This window comes from Mus caroli, unplaced genomic scaffold (genome assembly GCF_978045245.1).
Source record: "Mus caroli unplaced genomic scaffold, Mus_caroli_1 scaffold_12, whole genome shotgun sequence".
NCBI classification, from domain to species: Eukaryota; Metazoa; Chordata; class Mammalia; order Rodentia; family Muridae; genus Mus; species Mus caroli.
In genome coordinates, this window is record NW_028227267.1 from 44,894,821 (window position 1) to 44,918,035 (window position 23,215).

General features: G+C 40.4%; 1 protein-coding gene across 1 annotated transcript in view; it reads left to right on the forward strand.

Moving 5' to 3' along the window:
- Positions 1-23,215, forward strand: part of Ero1a (endoplasmic reticulum oxidoreductase 1 alpha) — a 40,252-nt gene that overhangs the window by 10,998 nt on the left and 6,039 nt on the right. Inside the window, exons 2-13 of the mRNA XM_085828609.1 lie at positions 1,594-1,713; positions 2,928-3,011; positions 4,899-4,937; positions 6,757-6,830; positions 6,913-6,986; positions 8,704-8,824; positions 9,614-9,651; positions 12,958-12,969; positions 17,291-17,317; positions 17,433-17,525; positions 18,831-19,077; positions 19,785-19,854. Coding sequence (XP_085684735.1) covers positions 1,594-1,713; positions 2,928-3,011; positions 4,899-4,937; positions 6,757-6,830; positions 6,913-6,986; positions 8,704-8,824; positions 9,614-9,651; positions 12,958-12,969; positions 17,291-17,317; positions 17,433-17,525; positions 18,831-19,077; positions 19,785-19,854 — 999 coding nt within the window. The remainder of the gene's footprint in view (positions 1-1,593; positions 1,714-2,927; positions 3,012-4,898; positions 4,938-6,756; positions 6,831-6,912; positions 6,987-8,703; positions 8,825-9,613; positions 9,652-12,957; positions 12,970-17,290; positions 17,318-17,432; positions 17,526-18,830; positions 19,078-19,784; positions 19,855-23,215) is intronic.

Consider the following 23,215-nt stretch of genomic DNA (forward strand, 5'->3'; position numbering starts at 1 on the left):
GAACCACCTGACAGGGGTGTTGGGAACCAAGCTTGGGACACAGCTGGAGTTACAGGTGGTCTGAGCCACCTGACAGGGGTGTTGGGAACCAAGCTTGGGTCCTCTTGAAGAGACTCGCAAGTTCCTAACTGCTGAGTCATCATTCCAGCCCTCGCTTCCTTCCTTTTAGATATTATCTTTACTAACTCTTGGAGAACCTCATATCTGTCTGCAATGCATTTGGATTCTGTCCATCTGAGCTCCCCTTCCTACTCTTCCCAGTCAGACTGATTTAGATCTGTCTGCTTCTGCTTCCCAAGCACTGGGATTAAAAGTGGGCATGACGCTTGGCTATCCTCTTTAAAAATACTGTTCTCTGAGATCAATTTGTGCTGCTCTATATGTATGGGTGTGTGGCCAGCCATGGGAGCAGGGAGCATGGTCAACCTACCAGGTACCACATCCCTAAAGAAAACTCTCCGTGGCAGCTGTCAATTCCTCCTCAGTGCGGGGGTTGTGGCACTTCCTTATTTTCAATGTAGTTTACAGTGCAAACATACCACACCAAAGGATTATGGGTAATGCATTTTTCTATTTTTTGAATCATTATGTACTTGTTATTTAATGTTACATTACTTTTATTAAGTGCTCCAAATAAATGTCCAAAACCATTCAGTTTTACAGCCAGTAACATTGGCTGATTGTAAATTCTCATTTCATCCTGGTGTAGAAAGTCAAAAGTTTGATCTAGGAGGTAGGGTCATGACATTAGTGCTAAGCATTTGTGGTAAGCTTATTTATTACCCAAATGTTGGCCAGTAGTCGGGGTTGTTAGTCTTAAAGTGAGTTACTGTTTGTTTTATTCATTAGTAATACTTTTCTTTATACATTCACCAAGCTACATAACCTCAGAAAACAAGACACACACACACACACACACACACACAGACAGTCCCAAGAAAACAGTACAGCCTTGCTCCAGCTAGCCAGGTGTAAGTGGGAGATGGGCTCTAGGGATCCCCTGGCCCTGTGTGTATCTTTCTCTCTTCTGATTGCTGTGTGTGTTCATCAGCTCATGCGATGAGATATGATTTGAGTTTCCTTGTTTCTTGGCCCATCCACAGGGAGACATACCTCTCTCCCTTTTTTTTTTTTTTTTTGGTTTTTCGAGACAGGGTTTCTCTGTATAGCCCTGGCTGTCCTGGAACTCACTTTGTAGACCAGGCTGGCCTCGAACTCAGAAATCCACCTGCCTCTGCCTCCCGAGGTGCTGGGTTTAAAGGCGTGAGCCACCACGCCTGGCACCTCTCGCTTTCTTAATCTCAGTGTCAACCTTTGGTCAGGTCTGCTGGGTCCTGGAAGGTAAGGCTACAAGGTGGCTGCTCGGGTCCAGGTCTGAGAACCTCTGAGCTCAGCTTGAGTTTATAAAAGTGCCGAAGTGTTGCTCTAGATTATTGGCATTATTGTTGGATTATTGGCATTCTCTATCTTAGAGAAGGTGGGAAGATAATGTTGCTGAGTATCAGGCTTTTAAAAAGCAACAACTATGTAAGGAGCAGGGCCTTGTGGCGCCAGGGACCATTAAACCCAATGTTTCCTTTTTCGTTCTAACAGGTTAGTGGTTACCTGGACGACTGTACCTGTGATGTCGAGACCATCGATAAGTTTAATAATTACAGACTTTTCCCAAGACTACAAAAGCTTCTTGAAAGTGACTACTTTAGATATTACAAGGTACTTTCAACTTTTTAAAATATAAGTATGCTATAATGGATGGTTATATTTCCTGAGATGACTAATCTTCAGTAGTTTTACTGAAATTGGCAATTATATAAATGTGTACAAAGTTTAAGTTAAAAAATTGTTAAAATTTAGTGTGTGTATGCATGCGTATGTCCGTGTGTGTGTGTGTGTGTGTGTGTGTGTGTGTGTGTGTATATGTGGGTGTACGTACATGCAGGAGCGTATGCCATGGCGTGCCTGTGGATGGAGGTCAAAGGACAACTTTGCATGCTTTTTTTTTTTTTTTTTTTTTTTTTTGTGAGTTCTGGGTTTGAAGCCCAGGATGTCAAGTTTGTGCAGCCTTTACCTGCTGGGCTGCCTCTGACTTAAAATGTGTACAGTTAGTAGGAAACCTCGGTTCACACAGGAACTGTTTGCTTGAGAAACCACCCATTGGACTTTGTATGTGTGCATACAGGCGCCTGTGCATGAGGAGACCCAAGGACAACTGTGGGTGCTGTTTTTCAGGCACAGTAGTCCACTTGACTTTTCCAGACTTGGTTTCTTACTGGCCTGAGCTCTGGCAGTAGGCTAGATTGGTTGGTTTCTGTAATCTGGTCTCTGCTTCCCCAGCTCTGGGACTGCGAGCGTAGGCCACCATGCTTGCTTTCTTTTACATGGCTTCTGAGAAGTAAACTCACGCCCTTATGCGCTTTACCAACTAAACTTACCCCACAGCCCTGGTGGCTTAACTTCAGTAATTTCTAGAGGCAGAAACTGATTGGTTAAAATTGAAATAGAATGGTAAAATAGAAATTGCTATATTATTCTCAAAATTGTTTCATCAGCCATCAGATGGGCTCCAACTATTATAAATATTTGAGAGGACACACTTTTGGATTTATTAAACACTTAGCAGTAGTCGATCAGTGAGCACATTATTGAAAGAGCTTTGAAAACCTGGTCCACACAGTTCCTTCCTGCTTTCCTGCTTAAATAGGAGCTGTGTGGTACTGATTTGAGCCCTGACTCCCAGCTGCCATCTGTCCAGGGTCTGTTTAGTGGTAGTCTGTGCCTCTCTCTGGGCTTACCTGCAGCTACACACTAATACAGATAAGGAAACTTGACAATAGGAGAAACAGTGTAGGCTGGAATAAAATATAACCACAACACGTGATCATGATGCTCAGGGCTTTATATTTCTATAACTTTCTATTCTTCTGTAGGTGAACTTGAAGAAGCCTTGTCCTTTCTGGAATGACATCAACCAGTGTGGAAGAAGAGACTGTGCCGTCAAACCCTGCCATTCTGTAAGAACTGCCCCAGCTGTCTTCATTCTTTACAGATTTCCAGAAAGGACCAGCATTAGTCAAACTATAATTTGATTCTGCTTAAATATAACATTCAGTTTACATATCATAAGCCTAAACTTATCAGTACAAAGCTTGCCTTGTGCTTTCCACTGGATTTCTGATGAGGCAAGATGGTTGCTGCCTCTTCAGCCCTGGGATTACAGGGGCTGCCTCCTGCCGGGCTTCTCCCTTGGATACTGAGGATTTGAACTCATGATTTTTTTTTTTTTTTAAAGATTGATTTATTATATGTAAGTACACTGTAGCTGTCTTCAGACACTCCAGAAGAGGGCGCCAGATCTCATTACGGATGGTTGTGAGCCACCATGTGGTTGCTGGGATTTGAACTCTGAACCTTTGGAAGAGCAGTCGGGTGCTCTTAACCACTGAGCCATCTCACCAGCCCTGAACTCATGATTTTATGGGAAGCATTTTACTGACTGGGTGGTTGCTTAACCCGGTAAAAATCTATTTTGAACTACACTTTTAATGATATTATTATTATTATTATTATTATTATTATTATTATTATTATTATGAGACAGGATCTCGCACTATGGAGCTCTGGTAGTCTAGAACCAGGCTGTCCTCAAAACTTGAGAGATTTGCTTCTGCCTGCCAAGTGTTGGGACTAAAAGTGTTCACCATCACTCCAATTTTTTTTTAAGTAAATTAAGTTTTTATGGTTATTACACTTATTTTTTTTTTAGAGATTAATTTGATATATGTGAGTATACTGCCACTGTCTTCAGACACACTAGAAGAGGGCATCAGGTCTCATTACAGATGGTTGTGGAGCCACCATGTGGTTGCTGGGGATTGAACTCTTCCTCTGGAAGAGCAGTCAGTGCCCTTAACCTCTGTGGGAAGGGGCTTTGCAGGGAGGAGGGAACCAAGAGAAGTGGAAGTGACTCTAGAATGCACTTTGCACTTTATATGCGTGTGAAATTCCCCAAAACAAATTAATATTAAAAATTAAAAAAGAAAAACCTAAGATAATGGTAAAATTCCACCTCAAAATATTCCCACTTTGTAAATATATGTAACATTGGCAGAGAAATGCTGTGATTTAGAAAGATGCTATAGTTTTGTGAGGCATGAGAGGAAAATGAGACCAGAGACTGGTGAAGGTTAGTCAGCATGTAATTTGAATAATGAATATTCCGTGTGAGCCTGCTGGTTGCCAGGTCTTGGGTATATAAGCTTAGCTTTGCCCTTGTGTTTGTGCTTTAGTAGAGAGGAGCAGCACTAATTGAATTAACCCTTTCAACACACATACGAATCTCAACTATGCATGCTGAGAACAGAGACAAGCCCAAGCCCGACACAGAGACACTCACTCCCTCCCTCCCTGCAGACAAGCCTGAGCTCCATCCTGATACTTCCTAATAGGGACCAAAGAGCATCTCAAGGATTCTGGAATATTTGCCACAGCTTAATTAGCTTGATACTGCGTTTGTCTTGTGCATCAACAAGAGTTATAGAATGCTTTTAAGCATTTTTATATTTCCATGGTACAGTAAGTGTGTGATCAGCAATATATGGGCCTTGGATTCTACTTACTTGTTTTATGGGAGAAGATCTTATTTCATTGTTCTTGCTATGTAGGCCAGGCTGGTCTCAAATACAGATAGCCTCTTTCCTCGATCGGCCCTTGGACTGCTAGGGTTAAAGCTGTGTGCTGCCATACCTGTCGAATTTTTTTATTTACTTTAAAGAAATTATTTAAAAATTTCTAACTCTTCTCACCTAAAAATAGTCCCCAGTAATTTGTGAACTTTTCTCATACATCATAAGAATTTAAAATATTTTTCCAGAGGATACAATAAATGTGTTCTTTTTCAGGATGAAGTTCCTGATGGAATTAAGTCTGCGAGCTACAAGGTATGCACATACCGACATGACTGGTGTCTCTGGGAGCTTTGGAAAACACATTCTGCTCTCCTTAGTGAGAGCTAGTTCGTATTCAATAGCTTCCACTCCTTTAAAAACATTGTATAAGACATTTAAGTCAAAGTGGATGGAAATCTACTTACTTATTATCTAGCAGTTGCTGCGGATGCCCAGTTTTGTTTTATCTGCATTTTCTACTTCACTTTCCCAATCATTTAAAGGCTAAGATTGGATTAAATCATTTTGTTTGAGAGCCATACAAAATTAGAGCATTTCAGAATTAAGTTAAATGCTTTTCAAAAATTTCTCAAAGAATAGAACTTAAGAGACATGAGTTAAATTACCACACACACTTGTACATAGGTAATATTTTCTTATGTTCAGAGACTAATCAGCTGAAGTTATTGATAATTTCAAATGGATTAATCATAAAATATAGTTTTGAAGATTGTGACCAGTTTTACATAAAATTTAAAATAATAAGCTATTTTAAAAAACATTCTTTAGAAACATTTCTATAACCTAGTAAGGAGATAAATGTAATTAAGGTGATTAAATTATTAAACGGTACTAAGAAGCTATTTTAACTTAAAAAATGCATTTAAGATTTAAAAATTTTTGTTTCAACAAGTATACATAGGCATATGATATTTTTTGAATACATTAAAAATGTATTAAATTGTTTTGGGTGTGTATGTATGTGTTTGTGTGGTCTTGAGTTTCTGGTCACTCCCCCTGTCTCTGCCTCCCATCACTGCAGGCATGCTGGGATTATAGATGCCATTGCATTTGGCTTCTTACACGGCCTCTAGGGAGCAAACTCAGGCCACCAAGCTCACACGACAAGCATGTCTACGTGTTGGACCCTGGCCTGGCCCTTTGATGTTTATCTTAAATTTTCTTTTGAAATAATTTTCAATCTATAGCTATACCACCCTGAACATGGCGAATCTTATCTGAAATAATCTCCAACTTGGTGATGTTATCAAGTTTCACGAGCTTGGTCTGTGCTGTATACAGGCCTAGTGGAAAAAAATGAATGTGCATGTTTAGATAGCCCGAGGGAATCGTGTTGTTAGAGCACTTGCTTTAATACCTGAAGCTGCTGGCATGCTTTGTATAAGGTGTTCCTCCAGTTATGGCGTGGGGGGAAGCTGAGACACATAAGTGCAGCCATGGCCATGAGGGGAGAGAAAGCCAGAGCTTATAAAGTCATGAGGACACTGCCTTCTGATGTACCGCATGGCTTCTATGTACCTCAGAACCTTTTCCTTGTGGACAGTGTAGTCACTGTTTTTTTTTTTTTTTTTTTTTTTTTTTTTTTTGTGGTTTTTCGAGACAGGGTTTCTCTGTGTAGCTCTGGCTGTCCTGGAACTCACTTTGTAGACCAAGCTGGCCTCGAACTCAGAAATCCGCCTGCCTCTGCCTCCCGAGTGCTGGGATTAAAGGCGTGCGCCACCACGCCCGGCTAGTGTAGTCACTGTTATGTCACAGTGATCTTTATTCTGTGACTATAAGTTGTGTTTCTGACAAAAATAGGAGGCAAAAAAGCCTTTCACTTACTTTTTGGATGTAAGAGCTCATTTTATAAGCTTTGAAGTCTGGGTTGATAGTGGCAGGCAGAACCAGCCTGGTTAACTTTAATTCCTTAAAGTTGTGTGGCTTGTGCCTGTAATTTCAGCGTGCCTGGTTGAAACAGGGAAATTATGTGGTGAAGTCAGCTTTGGCCTACATAATGTGACCTTGTCTCAAACACTAAAATGGAAGCAGCAGCTTTAAGATGTAGTAAATCTGATTTCTTGCCATTTAGTATTCTGAGGAAGCCAACCGCATTGAAGAATGTGAGCAAGCTGAGCGACTTGGAGCCGTGGATGAGTCTCTGAGGTGATTTGCTTTTCGTGACCCGTTGTTTTTCTGCATCACACTTAACTGGGAAAGAGAATAATGCAGTTTTCCTTATTTGAAGTGAGGAGACCCAGAAAGCTGTGCTTCAGTGGACCAAGCATGATGATTCTTCAGACAGCTTCTGCGAAGTTGATGGTATGACGTTTGTTAAAGTGTGCATTACGTACCAACCAACCAACCTTCTTTCCTGTCTGCTTGCCTGCCTCCCTTAAACTCAGGTTTGGATGCTAGCCAAGTGCTTTACCAAGAGCTGCTCCAGAAGCTGCTCCCAATATTTTAAAAAATTATTTTAAAAATCGCAGTTCTAATAGTGTGATGGTTCCTCAAAGAGCTAAACAGAACCATGGAACTTGACAACGCCATTCCTCGGAATGTAGCTCCAAGGAATTGGAGGAAGACTCGGACACGGGTAGATTAATGTTCATAAGAGGCACGAGGAAAAATGGTCTGTGTGTCTATCAGCAGGTGCAAAAATAACTGAACTGTGTTACCTCTGATACATGCAAGCTACTGAGCGATAAGAAGGGATGAGCTTCCAGCAGACCCTGCAGTGGGGCAGAACCTTGATTATAAAACGCTGTGAATGTAACTTACTGGTTCACTGAGTATGGTGGAAATGGCCACTTTCATTATCTGTATTTTTACCATAGTTAAAATTAAAAATACTTTCTGTAAAAAAAATTTACCTATTACATTCTGCAGGTTTATGTAATTTACAGTAGTTTATAGCTCTCTTTCTTTTGCACTTTGTAAAAGTATCTGAATGTAGGAAGAGGAAAATGTCATTTGTAGACGCTGCTGGCCTGTGAACCTTTCCCATGCGTTTAGTGCAGAGAATGTGGAGGCATGACGCCGAGTCTGCAGTCCGAGCTGAAATTGCGCAGCCTTACAGTGCATTAGGACCTTGACCAAGTTTTCGTGATTGCTCTAATTCCTCCTTCTCTAGTATCTTTTTTTTGTTTTTTTTGAGACAGGGTTTCTCTGTATAGCCCTGGCTGTCCTGGAACTCACTCTGTAGACCAGGCTGGCCTCGAACTCAGAAATCCTCCTGTCTCTGCCTCCCAGGTGCTGGGATTAAAGGTGTGCGCCACCACGCCCGGCTTAGTATCTTTTTTCTATTTGCATTGTTTGCCTCTGCACTGGCTAAACAAAATTAAATCAGATTTGAATTTTGATATTATTTCTATGGTTCTATAGTAGTGGACTAATGAACTTTTAAAAAGTTAGTAAAAAGGGTGGGTGGTGGTCGACACCTTTAATCCAGCTGGTTTTTGGTTGGCCATTCCTTCTGTCTCTGTTGCATCTTTGTCCCTGCATTTCATTTAGATTGGACAAGTTTTGGGTTGCAAGATTTGTGGGTGGGTTGGTGTCCTTATCCCTCTACTGGGGGTCCTGCCTAGCTATAGGAGGTGGTCTCTTGGGGCCCCATTGTTAAGCATCTCAGCTAAGGTCACCCGCATTTGCTCCTGGGAGCCTGTCTAATCCCAAGTCTCTGGTACTTCCTAGAGATTCTCCCCTGACCCCAGCTAGCAGCTGCAGATTTCCATTAATTCTTCTGGCCTTCTGGCCCTTTCTGAGACAGGATTTTTCTATGTAGCCCTGACTGTCCTGGAATTCACATTATAGACCAAGCTGGTCTCAAACTCAGACATCCTCCTGCCTGTCTCCCCAGTGCTAGACTCAAAGGTGTACACCATGCCTAACTCATATTTTCTTGTTTTTACCACTACAAGGTCAGGGATTTTTGTAACCTTTGTGTGCACCTCATGTGGCTGTTTGTTTCTCCCTTTTTCCTTCTCTTAAAACGTTGTTCTGAAATGGGTAAGATTTGGTGAAACATTTTATCTTGCAGATATACAGTCACCCGATGCCGAGTATGTGGATTTACTCCTTAACCCTGAGCGCTACACAGGCTACAAGGGGCCAGATGCTTGGAGGATATGGAGTGTCATCTATGAAGAAAACTGTTTTAAGTATGTACTGTTTTTCTAGACCTGTGCAGCTCAGGCTCACGTTCTTAAAAGATTGACTAGGCCATAGAAACTTAAATGTCCTGATTCCCCATGGGCATTGGCACAAGTTGCAACAGCTTCTTTAAAGGCTTAGACCTTTCTAGGATTGGAGACACTGAACAAACATTCCTGAGTGGAGTATAGGATCTCATTATGTAGATGAAGAAACTGGGGAATCATGGGCTTGGCTTCTTTTACCAAGATCACTAGAGCCAATGGTGGGGTGTAGATCAGCATCTACAGCTCAGGATTCCCTTTGTTACCCTCTTTCTTCTCTTTTCTGTGGCGCAGTTATTTTATCCTCTTCAACCTAAATTGATTTCCGAGAATAGCTCCAAGGCGACATTTTTGTGTACTCGCTGTATGTTACACATAGTGCTAAACACGTCACAGACATTGCTCCTTTTGTTCTTATGGCAACAGTGTATCATAGTTATAACTGCTTATAGATGGAGAATCTGAAACTTTTAAGTTAGATGCTTGTTCAGTGCTTGGGGAACCACCTCCTTTGTATTCTTAAGGAGTACAGTAGACTGATCCTTAGGTGACTGAGAAATGCTTCTGGTTCGTCACATGGAAACCTGAAGGCTCTACTATATATATTGTGTATGTGTGTGTGTGTGTGTGTGTGTGCATGATTCTCCCAGAGAAAAGATCTGTATGATAACACATTTCACTTTCTCAATCAGATACAACTATAACATTATTGGTAACACTGATGTTCATACAGTATAATCCTTTTGTTTGTAGGCCACAGACAATTCAAAGGCCTTTGGCTTCTGGGCAAGGTGAGTTATTTTGCATCTTCTCTTCTTTATTGGCAAGTGGATTTGGGTTAGACTGAAGAAGAAGGCACAGGCAGCTTGTCAGGTAGTCTGCTGGTTCTGTTTCTAGCGAGTGATCTCACCCTTGCAAGCATTAGGTACATATTCTTCTAAGGACATACATCACGGTGTTAGACCATTGTAATATGAAGGTTAGGTTATATATTTATTATCTGTTTTTGCAATGCACTGAGTAGTTGCTTGCTTACTTCAGTTTCACTCATCCCCCCAGATACATGAATATCCCAAACATTTACCTAATTCTTCAAAAATACCTGAGTTTGAGAGAAAGTTTAATGGTGCAGTAGTTGGTCAGCATGATTTGAGGTCCTGGGCTTGATTCCCAGGCAAATAAGAAACACACACAGACACGGACACAGACACAGACACACACACACACACACACACACACACACACACACACACACACACAGACACACACCCCCTCCCTCAAGTAAAAGACTTTAAATTCTCATCACATTCCACATACGGTCTGATTATAAATCCACATGCCTTATATTTCACTAAATATGTCTCCATTGTCCATTCACATTCAAGATGTGGTCTAAATGCTACCTTTCCTGAAACACTCCCCTTTCCAGTTGGAAGTCATCTCTGGCTGTCTATGGAGCAGCACATGCTGTGTTTGCTTCCTTCTTAGAGTGTTTACTGGCGGCATCATTGTGTTATTTCTATACGTATTCCTCTGCCCTAGTGCCTTGGGACATGGGCAGCAATGATCTCAACACAGAGCCTGGTAATTATGGAGTAAGTTGTTAGATAAATTATGATGTAAATGGTTTCCCCATTGAACCATTCCTTTAAAAGAATTAGAGAAATTGACACATTTTATAATTTCAATAAAATTTTAATTTTGGATACTGTCTAGCGCAGTGTAAAAATCACTTATTCTTGCAAGAACTGGTTATTCACCATTGTGCAGGCCTTATGTAGATGCCAAGAGGACGTGCAGATTCAAATTGCTCTCTCAGTAATGGTTTATAGAATAAACAATTTCTACATATGATTTCTGATTTTTTTTTTTTAGAAATTACATATTCTTATTGCTTTAGTTACTTTTATATTGTTGCGAAGAGATACTGTGACCAAGAAAACTTATAAAAGAAAGTATTTGAGTTTTAGAGGGCTTAATTTAGAGTTTTCATTACAGTTTTAGAGGGTTCATCCATGACCACCATGGGAGGGAGTGTGGCAGCAGGCAGGTGAGTGTGGCACTGGAGAAGTAGCTGAGAGCTCACATATGATGCACAAGTCTAAGGCATTAGGGAGGCCCAACCTAGATGACCTGGGCTTTGTAAACCTAAAGCCCAGCTCCAGCGACACACCTCCTTGAACACGGCCATTCTTCCTAATCCTTCCAGTTTGGGGACCAAGCATTGAAATGTAGGTGCTTGTAGTGGCCATTCTTATTTAAACCACCTGGTAAATTCTCCCAGGATGGACTTATTGATAGACTCTTTGCTGCACTTTAAGCAAATATGTAAGGTTTTTACTTTCTCAGTTCACTTGAAAGACACTGATGTCATAGTCAGTAAGCACTGCCATCAGGCAAGTCTTTCTTAGGAAAGAAAGAACATTTTAGGCTGTACAGAGTTGTATGTGGTGAGGCAGGGGAAGGTGTGTATCTAATTAGGTGAGTGCAAATTCATAGATAAGTGCTCTCTATTATCAGCTCATATTTAATCACTTTCAGTCATCTTAGTGGAAATGGGAACTCTTTCAGTGATCATCAGAAAACAGGCTACATGGTATGTGACAAGGGACACAGTATAATACAGTTGTAACAAACATTGTTAGGTTTGTAACGGTGGGGAGGAGTTGTGGGGATGACAGAGGGAAGCTCATTAAATAAAGGATGATCAGCAGTAGAGTGAAGGAAAAATGCATATATAAAAACAGCATCTATACTTATAGAACAGAGCCTCTAAACACCTAAGTAAACAAAAAATATCACAGTTTCCAAAGTATAAATGGTGTTGGTCTTGGCAAGGCAAACTGGGATCTGGGTTTGGTTCCCAGTATACGCATGGTGGCTTATAATCATCATAACTCCAGCTCCAGGGGTCTGAAGGCCTCTCCTGACGCATGAGGGCACCAGGCACTCACGCGCACACCGATACATATAAAACAAAATAAATAAATCTAAAAAATATTTTAAAACATTGGCAATGAGAATATGTTTAACAAACTGTGATGCTAAAGAAAAACAGACAAAATGTAATGGACTTGATGTAGTTTTTAGAGGCTTCATTACCTGGAAATGCTTTCTCGGCGGGTTTTATTTTGTTTTGTTTTGCTTTTTTTTTCTGTTCTTTTGTCCTATTCATCTTTGTTTTTATTTTTATCCCATTAAAATTTTTATATGCCCTTTTTTTCTAATGTAAGAACAAAAAAGGGTATGGGTTTGGATATGTGAGAAATTGGGGATGAGGGGAGGAGTTGTGAGGAAGTGGGGATGATGGAGAGGAGTTGTGAGGAAGTGGGATGACAAAACGGGGTTGTGGGAGGGGAAAATGAAATCCAAATGTATTATATCAAAATTTTTTTCAATAAAAAGTAATATAAAACAAAAAGAAAAATGGGAACAATGAAGATTATGTTCCAACAGTAAGGAAGCAACTGCATACAAACTGCTGCATTATGAGGAACTTGAATTTTACAGTCTTTGAAAACAGTCCAAAGGTTTTCAATCTTATGTCAGTCTGGAGGAGTGAAAGCAGTAATACAAACCTTTAGCAGAAGCGTGTTTTAGCTTCAGGATAATAAGTGTACAAAGACTGCTGTCCAAGTGCACATAGGTGCTTTAGATGTGTAAGCTGCTGACAGACAGTGTGCTGCATGTCCCTGCGCATCAGCACAGGTGAATTCTGTGAGCCTAAACAGAGCTGGGCGGAGATTTGCTATGGGCGTTCTTTCTCCTGACATTACTTGTATGGATACATGAACTCAAAGAATCATTAAAGTACTCTCATGAAAGTGTAGCATCTCGGGGCTGGTGAGATGGCTCAGTGGGTAAGAGCACCCGACTGCTCTTCCGAAGGTCCAGAGTTCAAATCCCAGCAACCACATGGTGGCTCACAACCATCCGTAACGAGATCTGGCGCCCTCTTCTGGAGTATCTGAGGACAGCTACATATAATAAATAAATAAATCTTAAAAAAAAAAAAAAAAAAAGTGTAGCATCTCAGAAGGGAAAGGTGGAGGTAATTTATAATAATATAACAAAAAATGTTTTGTTTTGTTTTTCAGGAAAAAGTAAAGGTACGTATTTTTATCATGCAATATCAGTTCTGCCTGCATATTTAGATGTGTGTTCTGGTGTTGATTGTGGCAAACTGCATTTCTTTCCACTTCCTCTGACACTTTGTTATTTTAGAGTAGTGGTTCTCTTTTCTTTTCTTTTCTTTTCTTTTCTCTTTTTTCTCTACTTTTCTTTTCTTCCCTTTTCTTCTCTTTTCTTCTTTTCTCTTTACTCTTTTCTCTCCCTCTCCCTTTCCCTTTCCCTCTCCCTCTCCCTCTCTCTCCCCCTCCCCCTTTCTTTCTTTTCCTTTCCTTTCCTTTCCTTTCCTTTCCTTTCCTTTCCTTTCCTTTCCTTTCCTTTCCTTTCCTTTCCTTTCCTTTCCTTTCCTTTTTGGTTTTTCAAGACAGGTTTCTCTATGTAGCCCTGGCTGTCCTGGAACTCACTTTGTAGACCAAGCTGGCCTCGAACTCAGAAATCCACCTGCCTCTGCCTCCCAAGTGCTGGGATTAAAGGTGTGTGCCACCACTGCCTGGCAGAACAGTGGTTCTCAATTGCTATTATTTTGGGGTCAAACAACCCTTTCACAGGGGTTGCCTAAGACCATTGGAAAACACAGACAATTGCATTATGATTTATAACAGTAGCAAAATTATAATTATAAAGTAGCAATGAAAATAATGGTATGGTTTGGTTTGACCACAACATGAGGAACTGTGTCAAAGGGCTGTGGCGTTAGGAAGGTGGAGAAGCACTGTTTTAGAGATACCCACAGCCCAGGTTGGCCTGCAACTCATTCATCACATAGCTCAGGCTGTCCTTGAATTCTGGCAGTCCTCTGTGTGTCTTTCAAGTGTTGGGTTTATAGGCATGAGCCACCAGACTAGTGTTTAACTTTAATTTTAATTTTATTTTTTATCTAAAGTGCTTGAGGTGAAAGCAGAGATGAAAGGAGCCATTGTTTAGAGTCACAGATTTTGGGCAGCCTGCGCAGGATCTGGCAGCTCGGTTGTGTGTCTGTCTCCAAGTCTGGCATAGAAAACGTCTCTTCTTGATTACTTGAGGCGTGGGGTATACTGAGTCTTAGCAGGGGGAGGTTCTAGACATTTTTGCATATTGATTCCAGAGCTGACTCTTGGGTTTAGTTATCATTGCTAAGGCTATGTTACAGGAATGCCAAAATTTCAAATATATTTCAGGGTTACTTTGTCATTTTAGGAATCTTTTTGCTTTAGGGGTGAGATTGAAGTAATTTTTTCTATTCTAAAGACTGTTTGCTTAACTGAGCCTTTTAGGTGCCGGTCAATAGTCCCACCTACTTGAGGGAGGCTGAGGTAGGAGGATAGCAAGTTTAAGGGCAGTCTGGGCTACCGAATGAATTCCATGGCAGTCTGGGTGAATTAGTGAGGCCCTATTTCAAGAAGTGAGAGAAAAAAAAGAGGCATATATATAGTGATATCTATCTGTCTGTCTGTCTGTCTGTCTGTCTGTCTGTCTGTCTATCTATCTATTACTGGAATAGTATGAAGCCCTAGTTTAAGTCCTCAGCATTGCCACAGACAGACAGACACACTGTATGAAGAAACTGAGTTAGCGCTTGCTTGGCCTTAGTCTGTTTAGATGAAAATGTTCAACATGAAGTGTCTTTTCTCTTCCTCAAAATCTCTTGGTTTTTAAAACATCATTCTTATGTTTAATTTTATTAAATGTATTTATTTATTTAGTGGATGTGTGTGACTACACACTGCTATGGGATGCATGTGGAGCACAGCCAACTTGGGAGGAGGTGGGCTTTTTTCCACTGTGTGAGTGCTTGGGGTGAAGGTGGGGCACCAGGCTTAGAGGCACGTGCCTTTACTTACTGAGATGGAGTTTCTCTGTATACCTCTGGCTGTCCTCAGACTCAGAGACCTGCCGGCCTCTGCTTCCTGAGTGCTGATTAAAGGCCTGTGTGGGTGTGTGCATGTGAATGCAGTTGACTGTGGAGGCCAGAAGATGTGTCAGACTCTGTAGAGTCGGAGTTCTGGGCAGTTGTAAGCTGCCCACATGGGTGCTGGGAATTACACTCAGAGCCTCTGCAGGAGCAGCCCATGCTCTTAGCCCCTGAGCCATCCCTCCGGCCCAGACTTTAATATTCTTCTTTGCTGTTTTGATAGAAAAAAATATTCTTCTAATTTTCGTCTTTTAGTTACTGGCATGACTGAGCAGTTCATAGCAGTTATTCTAATTGTCAGTTTCTATTCCCCACTTATCTTTTTAATGGGTATTTTAACAATTAATTATTCCCGGGCTTTTATATTTGGATATTAGCTCCTTGTTGTGCTTGTATTGTGTATCTCATCCAGCTTGCTTGCCTCTTGTTTGCTTTTCTTTAAGTTACTTTTCTGACTAACAAATGAAGTTTTTGTGTAGTTGGGTTTATAATTTTTATATCTTCCATAGATTCATGCTTGGCTGGTTTATTATCATTTTAAACAACTTTAGCAAAATAAAAGGATCCCTACATAATAGTATTTATGATCTTGATGGCAAGTACTGCATACACGCAGTCATATATTTTGTAAAACGTTTAAAGTATTTTCATGGTATTGTTGTTATATCCTTGTCAGTTTTGATAGCTGTGTTATCTAGTTTTTTTTTCTTTTAGTCAAATTACAGTTTTTTTTGTTTTGTTTTGTTTTTTAAATATTTTTTTTTATTACATATTTTCCTCAATTACATTTCCAATGCTATCCCAAAAGTCCCCCATACCCCCCGCCCCCCACTTCCCTACCCACCCATTCCCACTTTTTGGCCCTGGTGTTCCCCTGTACTGAGGCATATAAAGTTTGCGTGTCCAATGGGCCTCTCTTTCCAGTGATGGCCGACTAGGCCATCTTTTGATACATATGCAGCTAGAGTCAAGAGCTCCGGGGTACTGGTTAGTTCATAATGTTGTTCCACCTATAGGGTTGCAGATCTCTTTAGCTCCTTGGATACTTTCTCTAGCTCCTCCATTGGGGGCCCTGTGATCCATCCAATAGCTGACTGTGAGCATCCACTTATGTGTTTGCTAGGCCCCGGCCTAGTCTCACAAGAGACAGCTATATCAGGGTCCTTTCAGCAAACGCTTGCTAGTGTATGCAATGGTGTCAGCGTTTGGAGGCTAATTATGGGATGGATCCCTGGATATGGCAGTCTCTAGATGGTCCATCCTTTTGTCTCAGCTCCAAACTTTGTCTCTGTAACTCCTTCCATGGGTGATTGTTTCCAATTCTAAGAAGGGGCAACGTGTCTACACTTTGGTCTTCTGTTTTTCTTCAGTTTCATGTGTTTTGCAAATTGTATCTATATCTTGGGTATCCTAAGTTTCTGGGCTAATATTCACTTATCAGTGAGTACATATCATTTGAGTTCTTTTGTGATTGGGTTACCTCACTCAGGATGATGCCCTCCAGGTCCAACCATTTGCCTAGGAATTTCATAAATTCATTCCTTTTAATAGCTGAGTAGTACTCCATTGTGTAGATGTACCACATTTTTTGTATCCATTCCTCTGTTGAGGGGCATCTGGGTTCTTTCCAGCTTCTGGCTATTATAAATAAGGCTGCTATGAGCTGTGTTATCTAGTTAGATATTTTGTTAACTCAGATGTTACTTTAGATCATTTTTATTCCTTGAGGTTTTAAAATTAAAATAGGAACCTTTCTACAAACTCCTTGTCTTCTTCCTATTTTATTTCTTTAGACGGTAATTCTGAAGCTAGACGTAGTGAGCTTTAGTATTCTGACAGTGGTACCATTAGGTCACAGAACATGGCAGTTGTGTTTAGCGCTGGCCTACTGCTCTTTGGATGTAGTGACCTGCATGGAATTCTGTTCCATCTGTAGTATCATCTTACAGTGTTTGTGTCTTCCGAACCGAAAAGTATGTAGTATGTCCCGAGTTTTCAAAGCATAGATGGCTTTGGCAATTTATCTAGTTGTGTAATCTTGTTAGATTTAGTGTGCGAGTGTGTGTGTGTGCGCGTGCCTGTGTGTTATTTGTGGTGAAACAGTCTTGGGGATTGCACTCAGGAGCTCAATTTGAACAGGGTAGCCAAGTGATGTGTCACAGAGTGACATCCCTCCTGACTCCAGACTCTACAGTTGGATACCATATGAAACATTTTATCCAAGACGTCAGGAGACGGAGGGCGGGGGCCTGAGGGAGGAACAGAGCGGTACTCACCTGGACCCACTCCCAAACTTCCCTTCTTTGAAGAAATTAGATTTGGACCTTTAGCTGGCACACTTCTTAGTACTTGGAACTTCACATTTTGGTGTTATGAAAAATTATGACTTATTTTTTTTCTTTTAATTTCAGAGAACACGTTTTACAGCTGGCTAGAAGGTAATTAGAAACTTTTAAATAAATTTAATTTTTTTATTTTTAAATCACGAAGTAATTCTTAAATTTTCAAGATTCACATATAAATTTTAATTTTTAAATCATTGATTTCTTTTAGGTCTCTGTGTAGAAAAGAGAGCATTCTACAGACTTATATCTGGCCTGCATGCAAGCATTAATGTGCATTTGAGTGCAAGGTATCTTCTACAAGGTGTGTGACTTTTGAAATCTTTCATTCACTTGCTTTTAGGTATTCTTAGAATTTTCTTGTATTTACCTGGGTAGGAAAAAAAAGAGACTTGTTTGACCATCGGGCAGTAAGATTCCACTCGTAAACGGTAGTAACTAGGAATGTGTCTATAGTTGTATGGCTCCACGTATTTATAATTAATTCTCTCAAAACTAGACACATTGCTTTGGAAATTTTCTTTTGCTTTGCTGTGGGAATTAAAATAGCCCGCACAGCACAGTTTGTTATGGTAGGAGATTCTCGATTTGTGTGTAGACTTGAATGGGCACAGCATTGTCTGCTCTTCCTCATGGTTTAGGATGCTGATGGAAAATCAGCATGGTTGCTTTCCCTCAGTAACTTACTCCCTCTGAAACTGGAATGTATTTTACTTTTCAGAAATAAAATGGTAACTAAATAGATGCTTGAAACTCATTTCAGTAATTTCAGATAGTCATTAAAAATTTTCACTTTTATTTTTAATTATACGTGTGGGGGTGGGGGCTGGTGTGTGCATGGGAGGACCGGTGCCTCAGAGGCCATGGCTGTGTGTTGCCATGGATACCGGCAGCTGAAGTCAGGTCTTCTGGAAAAAGCATACTTTCTCTTAACTGCTCAGCCATCCCTGCAGCTTAGCAAGTCACTTTTTTTAATTATATATCTTGATTTTATGGTTGTTGATTCAGAAGTTTGATTTTATCAAATACCTGTTTCTTTGTCTTTAAAAATGGATTTCAGGGCTGGTGAGATGGCTCAGTGGGTAAGAGCACCCGACTGCTCTTCCGAAGGTCCAGAGTTCAAATCCCAGCAACCACATGGTGGCTCACAACCATCCATAATGAGATCTGGCGCCCTCTTCTGGAGTGTCTGAAGACAGCTACAGTGTACTTACATATAATAAATAAATAAATCTTAAAAAAAAATGGTTTTCAAAGACAAAATTCTTACTATAGAATTTTTGAAATTTTATCTATTTGTTTTTGATGGCAAGGGCTCATAGCCTTGGCTGTCCTGGAAATCTGTATGTAGACCAAGCGGGCCTTGAACTCACAGAGTTCTACCTGTTTCTGCTTTGAATTAAAAGCATGTACCACCATGCTTGGTTTTCGACAGAGGTTTTAAAGTTAAATTAGTAAAAACAACAACAAACCCAAACTGTTTTTGGCTAAATTACATACTTTAAACTACAAAATGAAATTGACTTCTATAAGTATTAGCAGTCCCTTATAATTAAAATGAAAATTACATAACTGTACAATTCAATCATTTAGTGTTCTTTCTCTTTAGATACTTGGCTGGAAAAGAAATGGGGTCACAATGTCACAGAGTTCCAGCAGCGCTTTGATGGGGTTCTGACTGAAGGAGAAGGCCCACGAAGGCTGAAGAACTTGTACTTCCTGTACCTGATAGAGTTAAGGGCTCTCTCCAAAGTGCTTCCATTTTTTGAGCGTCCAGATTTTCAGCTCTTCACTGGGAATAAAGTTCAGGATGCAGAAAACAAAGCGTTACTTCTGGAGATACTTCATGAAATCAAGTAGGTGCTATACATTGTAACATATATATTAACATATAGGTGTGGGGTGGCGCCCAGAGTAAACTGCATTATTTGGTTAGAGAAGAAAACCATCTTTGTTTATATCATGCACATGTAGTTGTGCTCATTGAAGTTTTCGTTTTTTGAGATGGTCAGATTCTCTTGCCTCAGCCTCCAGAGTGCTGGGAATGTAGGTGTGTGTCGCCTGGCTCCCAGAGCTACTAGAATATCTTGGATTTGCTTTGAACTGTGTACTACACTTTTATTTTTTATGTTCTTAATACCAGCATTATTTTTACTTGCACAGTCTTTTAAGTTTGAGGCCACACTTCTAATACACTTAGAATTTATATTTGAGGGCTGGTGAGATGGCTCAGTGGGTAAGAGCACCCGACTGCTCTTCCGAAGGTCCAGAGTTCAAATCCCAGCAACCACATGGTGGCTCACAAACATCCGTAACGAGATCTGGCGCCCTCTTCTGGAGTGTCTGAAGACAGCTACAGTGTACTTACATATAATAAATAAATAAATCTTTAAAAAAAAAAAGAATTTATATTTGAGGATAAATATTCATTTGCATTGGTGTTGGTGTTACTGAATTTTATTCTTCTTAAAATTATATTATTTATCTCTGACAAATAAAATATATTAGCAAGTTTTTCGATGCTTCTAATTCATGAACATGAGCCTTTTCTGTTTAAATGCAGGTCATTTCCTTTGCATTTCGATGAGAATTCTTTTTTTGCTGGGGATAAAAATGAAGCACATAAATTAAAGGTAATTATACATCAGCTTAATTGTTAGATACAGCCAGGTGACCATGTAGGTTGACTGCAACAGAGCAGTAGTATTGGAAGTTGAGTAAAACGATGCTTTTGAGAGGCTGTGGACAGAGCTGGGATAGGTGGGAGATCTTGACCAGAGCGGAGTTCCCATTGGGGGAGGCTGCAGCAGCCTTGTGCTCAGGAGGATGACTAGTAAGTAGTCATGTGTTAGACAGTTCAGAACTGCTACGAGCAGATTCCACTACAAAAGGCTATGTTAACTTACGGGTTTATTGTTCCATATTAACTAGTAAATATCAAAATATTACTGCATACCATAAACAATCTGATTGTCAATTAAAACATAAATTTAAGGTATAAATGTATTTATACTTCCTACTGAGTCTTGCCTCATAGCTCAGTGGGCTTGGTATGACTTCCCCAGAATATCTGTAACACCCTTCCCTGTTTCTTATGGTGATGAAGGAAGCTAATTTAATCAATGTGTGAAGCAAGTTCTGTTTTGTGCGTCGTGCTGAGGTCAGCTGTTAGGTCAGCTGCTCTTGATCCCAGTCTCTTTCCTCTTGAGTGCTGTCTGGACACAGACGTGGACCTCAGTGGTTATGCAATCCCCACAGCTTCCAGGGACTGGAGAGTGAGGGGAAGACTTCTTCTCTGTAAGGTTTTCAATATGTTCCTATTTGTACTTCACTTGCTGGTTTGTTGGTGAGTGTTTTGGTATCACACTCACTTTTAGACTGTACAAATTAAGAAATTTTGTCATAGTCTTTTAATTTGATCCAAATTCCAGTCAGCTTTTATGTGCTTTGAAGTTTATATATAGTCTTTACAGGAAAAAAAATAGGAAATTAAAAAAAAAGTTTGTTATCAGATTTACTTTTAAAAGCTTTCTGGTAAATATAGATTTGAACATTATTTATAAGTTCATTTTGCTGGGCATAGTGGTACACTTTAATCCCAGCATTTAGGAGTCAGAGGCAGGAGGGTCTCTGTAAGTTAGTTGGAGGTCAGCCTGGTCTATATAGTGAGTTCCAGGACCACCTAGACTACACAGAGGAACCATGTTTCAAAGAAACAAAGTTTTCATTATGGCTCCTTTATAGTGGCAGTGTATGGATAGAAATAATTGCTAGTGTTCAGAACAGAATGGAGTCTGAAGGTTTATAAGACATTTGAGGATTTGGCAGGAACCAGTCAGTTGAGTTTGGTCATTCCCCCAAATGACTGTAATCCATGAACACTGGAAGTGGGACTGTGTACCTGGAGTTCCTGACTGGCTGGGAGGCAAGGGAGTGCCTGCCTGAGCAACAGAACAGTAAGGCTCTGCTTTAGCAAGTTCACTTCTGATGATTTTAAGGATGGTATATTTTTCTAATAAGGGATAACTTTGGGGTATATCCAGATTATTAGATATTGTGGATGTTTGTGGAAATTACAAAGATTTTCTCCTAATCCAGTAAATTTCTAGCATCTCCAGTTCACACAGGTAGGCTATACTCATTCTATTTTATGTGTCTGGCTTTAATTGTATAATGGTATTTGGCTATCATAAGCAACCCTGCGTGCTCGCTGTACATATCATGCAAAGATTTACTCAAAAGATGCTCTATTCAAATATTTGGGTTAATAGATTGCAACACTACACTCAGACAAAAGCAGGCATAATCTTTTAGAATGGTTTATAACTTTGCAAGTATGATTGTCTTTTAAAGTAAAAGACTTTTAAGCCCCTTCTGCATTAGTCCATTTTATTATCTTGTAATATAATATAATATAAGATAAAATGTAATTGTCAAAAACTCATTTTGTATTCAGTGACACCCTTTAAGTAAACACGCGTCACTGGCCCATCATAGTTATATCTGTTTGGACATTCATGGAGCCTGTGTGGACAGCTTCTTCTTCTGTAGGTAACTTGTCTCCATATAGATTCTGTAGACCTCTAGAACAACCATTTTTTTTTTTAAAGATTTATTTATTGGTTATATGTAAGTACACTGTAGCTGTCTTCAGACACTCTAGAAGAGGGCGCCAGATCTCGTTACCGATGGTTGTGAGCCACCATGTGGTTGCTGGGATTTGAACTCTGGACCTTCGGAAGAGCAGTCGGGTGCTCTTACCCACTGAGCCATCTCGCCAGCCCTAGAACAACTATTAATTGTCAGTAATCCCTCAGGGAGGAGTTGGGCATCACAACCCTCTTCCCCTCTAGTAGTTAAAAGTTATGATTCTTTTTTAGTTAAAAAACCTAAAAACCTGGAATTAAGCTACAGTTGGATCATTTTCCCCGCTCCCTTTCTTCCTTTAAACCTCTGCCCTGGTGGACCTCGTCCTGCTTCCTCTCCAGTTCATGGTCTCCTCTTCTTTATCACTGTTACATACTCTCTCTCTCTCTCTGTGTCTCTGTCTCTCTCTGTGTCTCTGTCTCTGTGTCTCTGTCTCTGTCTCTGTGTCTCTGTCTCTGTCTCTCTCTCTCACACACACACACACACACACACACACACACACACACACACAGAGTGTAGACCTGTTTAATCTGCCTTGTATGAATATGCATTCAGGGCTGACCAGTTGGATTGGATGAGCAGCCAGGGACTGATCCCTGGGGTATTACCCTACCCTCCTTTTTAAAGTCAGTCAAAACACTAAAGGAAACTTCCTGTTATGTCATGAAAACTGTCTACAGCAGTATTTGGCAGTTGAAAAAGTGTTGTTGTTGTTGTTGTTTGTTTTTGAGATGGTCTCATGTCCAGTGTAGGCTGGCCACAGCTTGCTGTGCCGCTGAGGGTTACCTAGAGATTACAGGTCTCTACCACCTGGTTTGTGTAGCGACGGGAAGAACCCAGGGCTTTAGGTATATTAGTCACTACATCTCTGTGCCATGGATATTCTCATTTAAAAGTTTAAGATTAGGATGTTCTCTTAATGAACTGGTCCATAAGTACCAAACGGAGAAAGTTGTTAAAGTGTATAATTCATACTCATTTGGGCTTTGAATATGTTAGTAGAGATGTAGAGTCTTAGTAGAATATTGCACTTGGTGTGGCAGTTCCACCCTAAGCTGAGTCGAGGTCCTGGGCATCCACCTCTGAAGCAGATTGAGGTGGCCTTGGAGTCACTGGCTAAGCAGAGTGCTTACCCTAGCCTCAGACCCACGGTTCTCAGCTGGTTGAGCCCACTTTATATGACGTATCTCATAATAAAAACATTACAGACTGCTGAAATACTAGAGGTTTCTTCTGAAATCTGTGTCAGATGTCTGCTTCAGATACTGGTTGTTCAGGACGGCTGAGATGGTCCATGGGTAAAGGCAGTTGCAGCCAAGCCTGATACCTGAGTTCAATCCCCAGCAC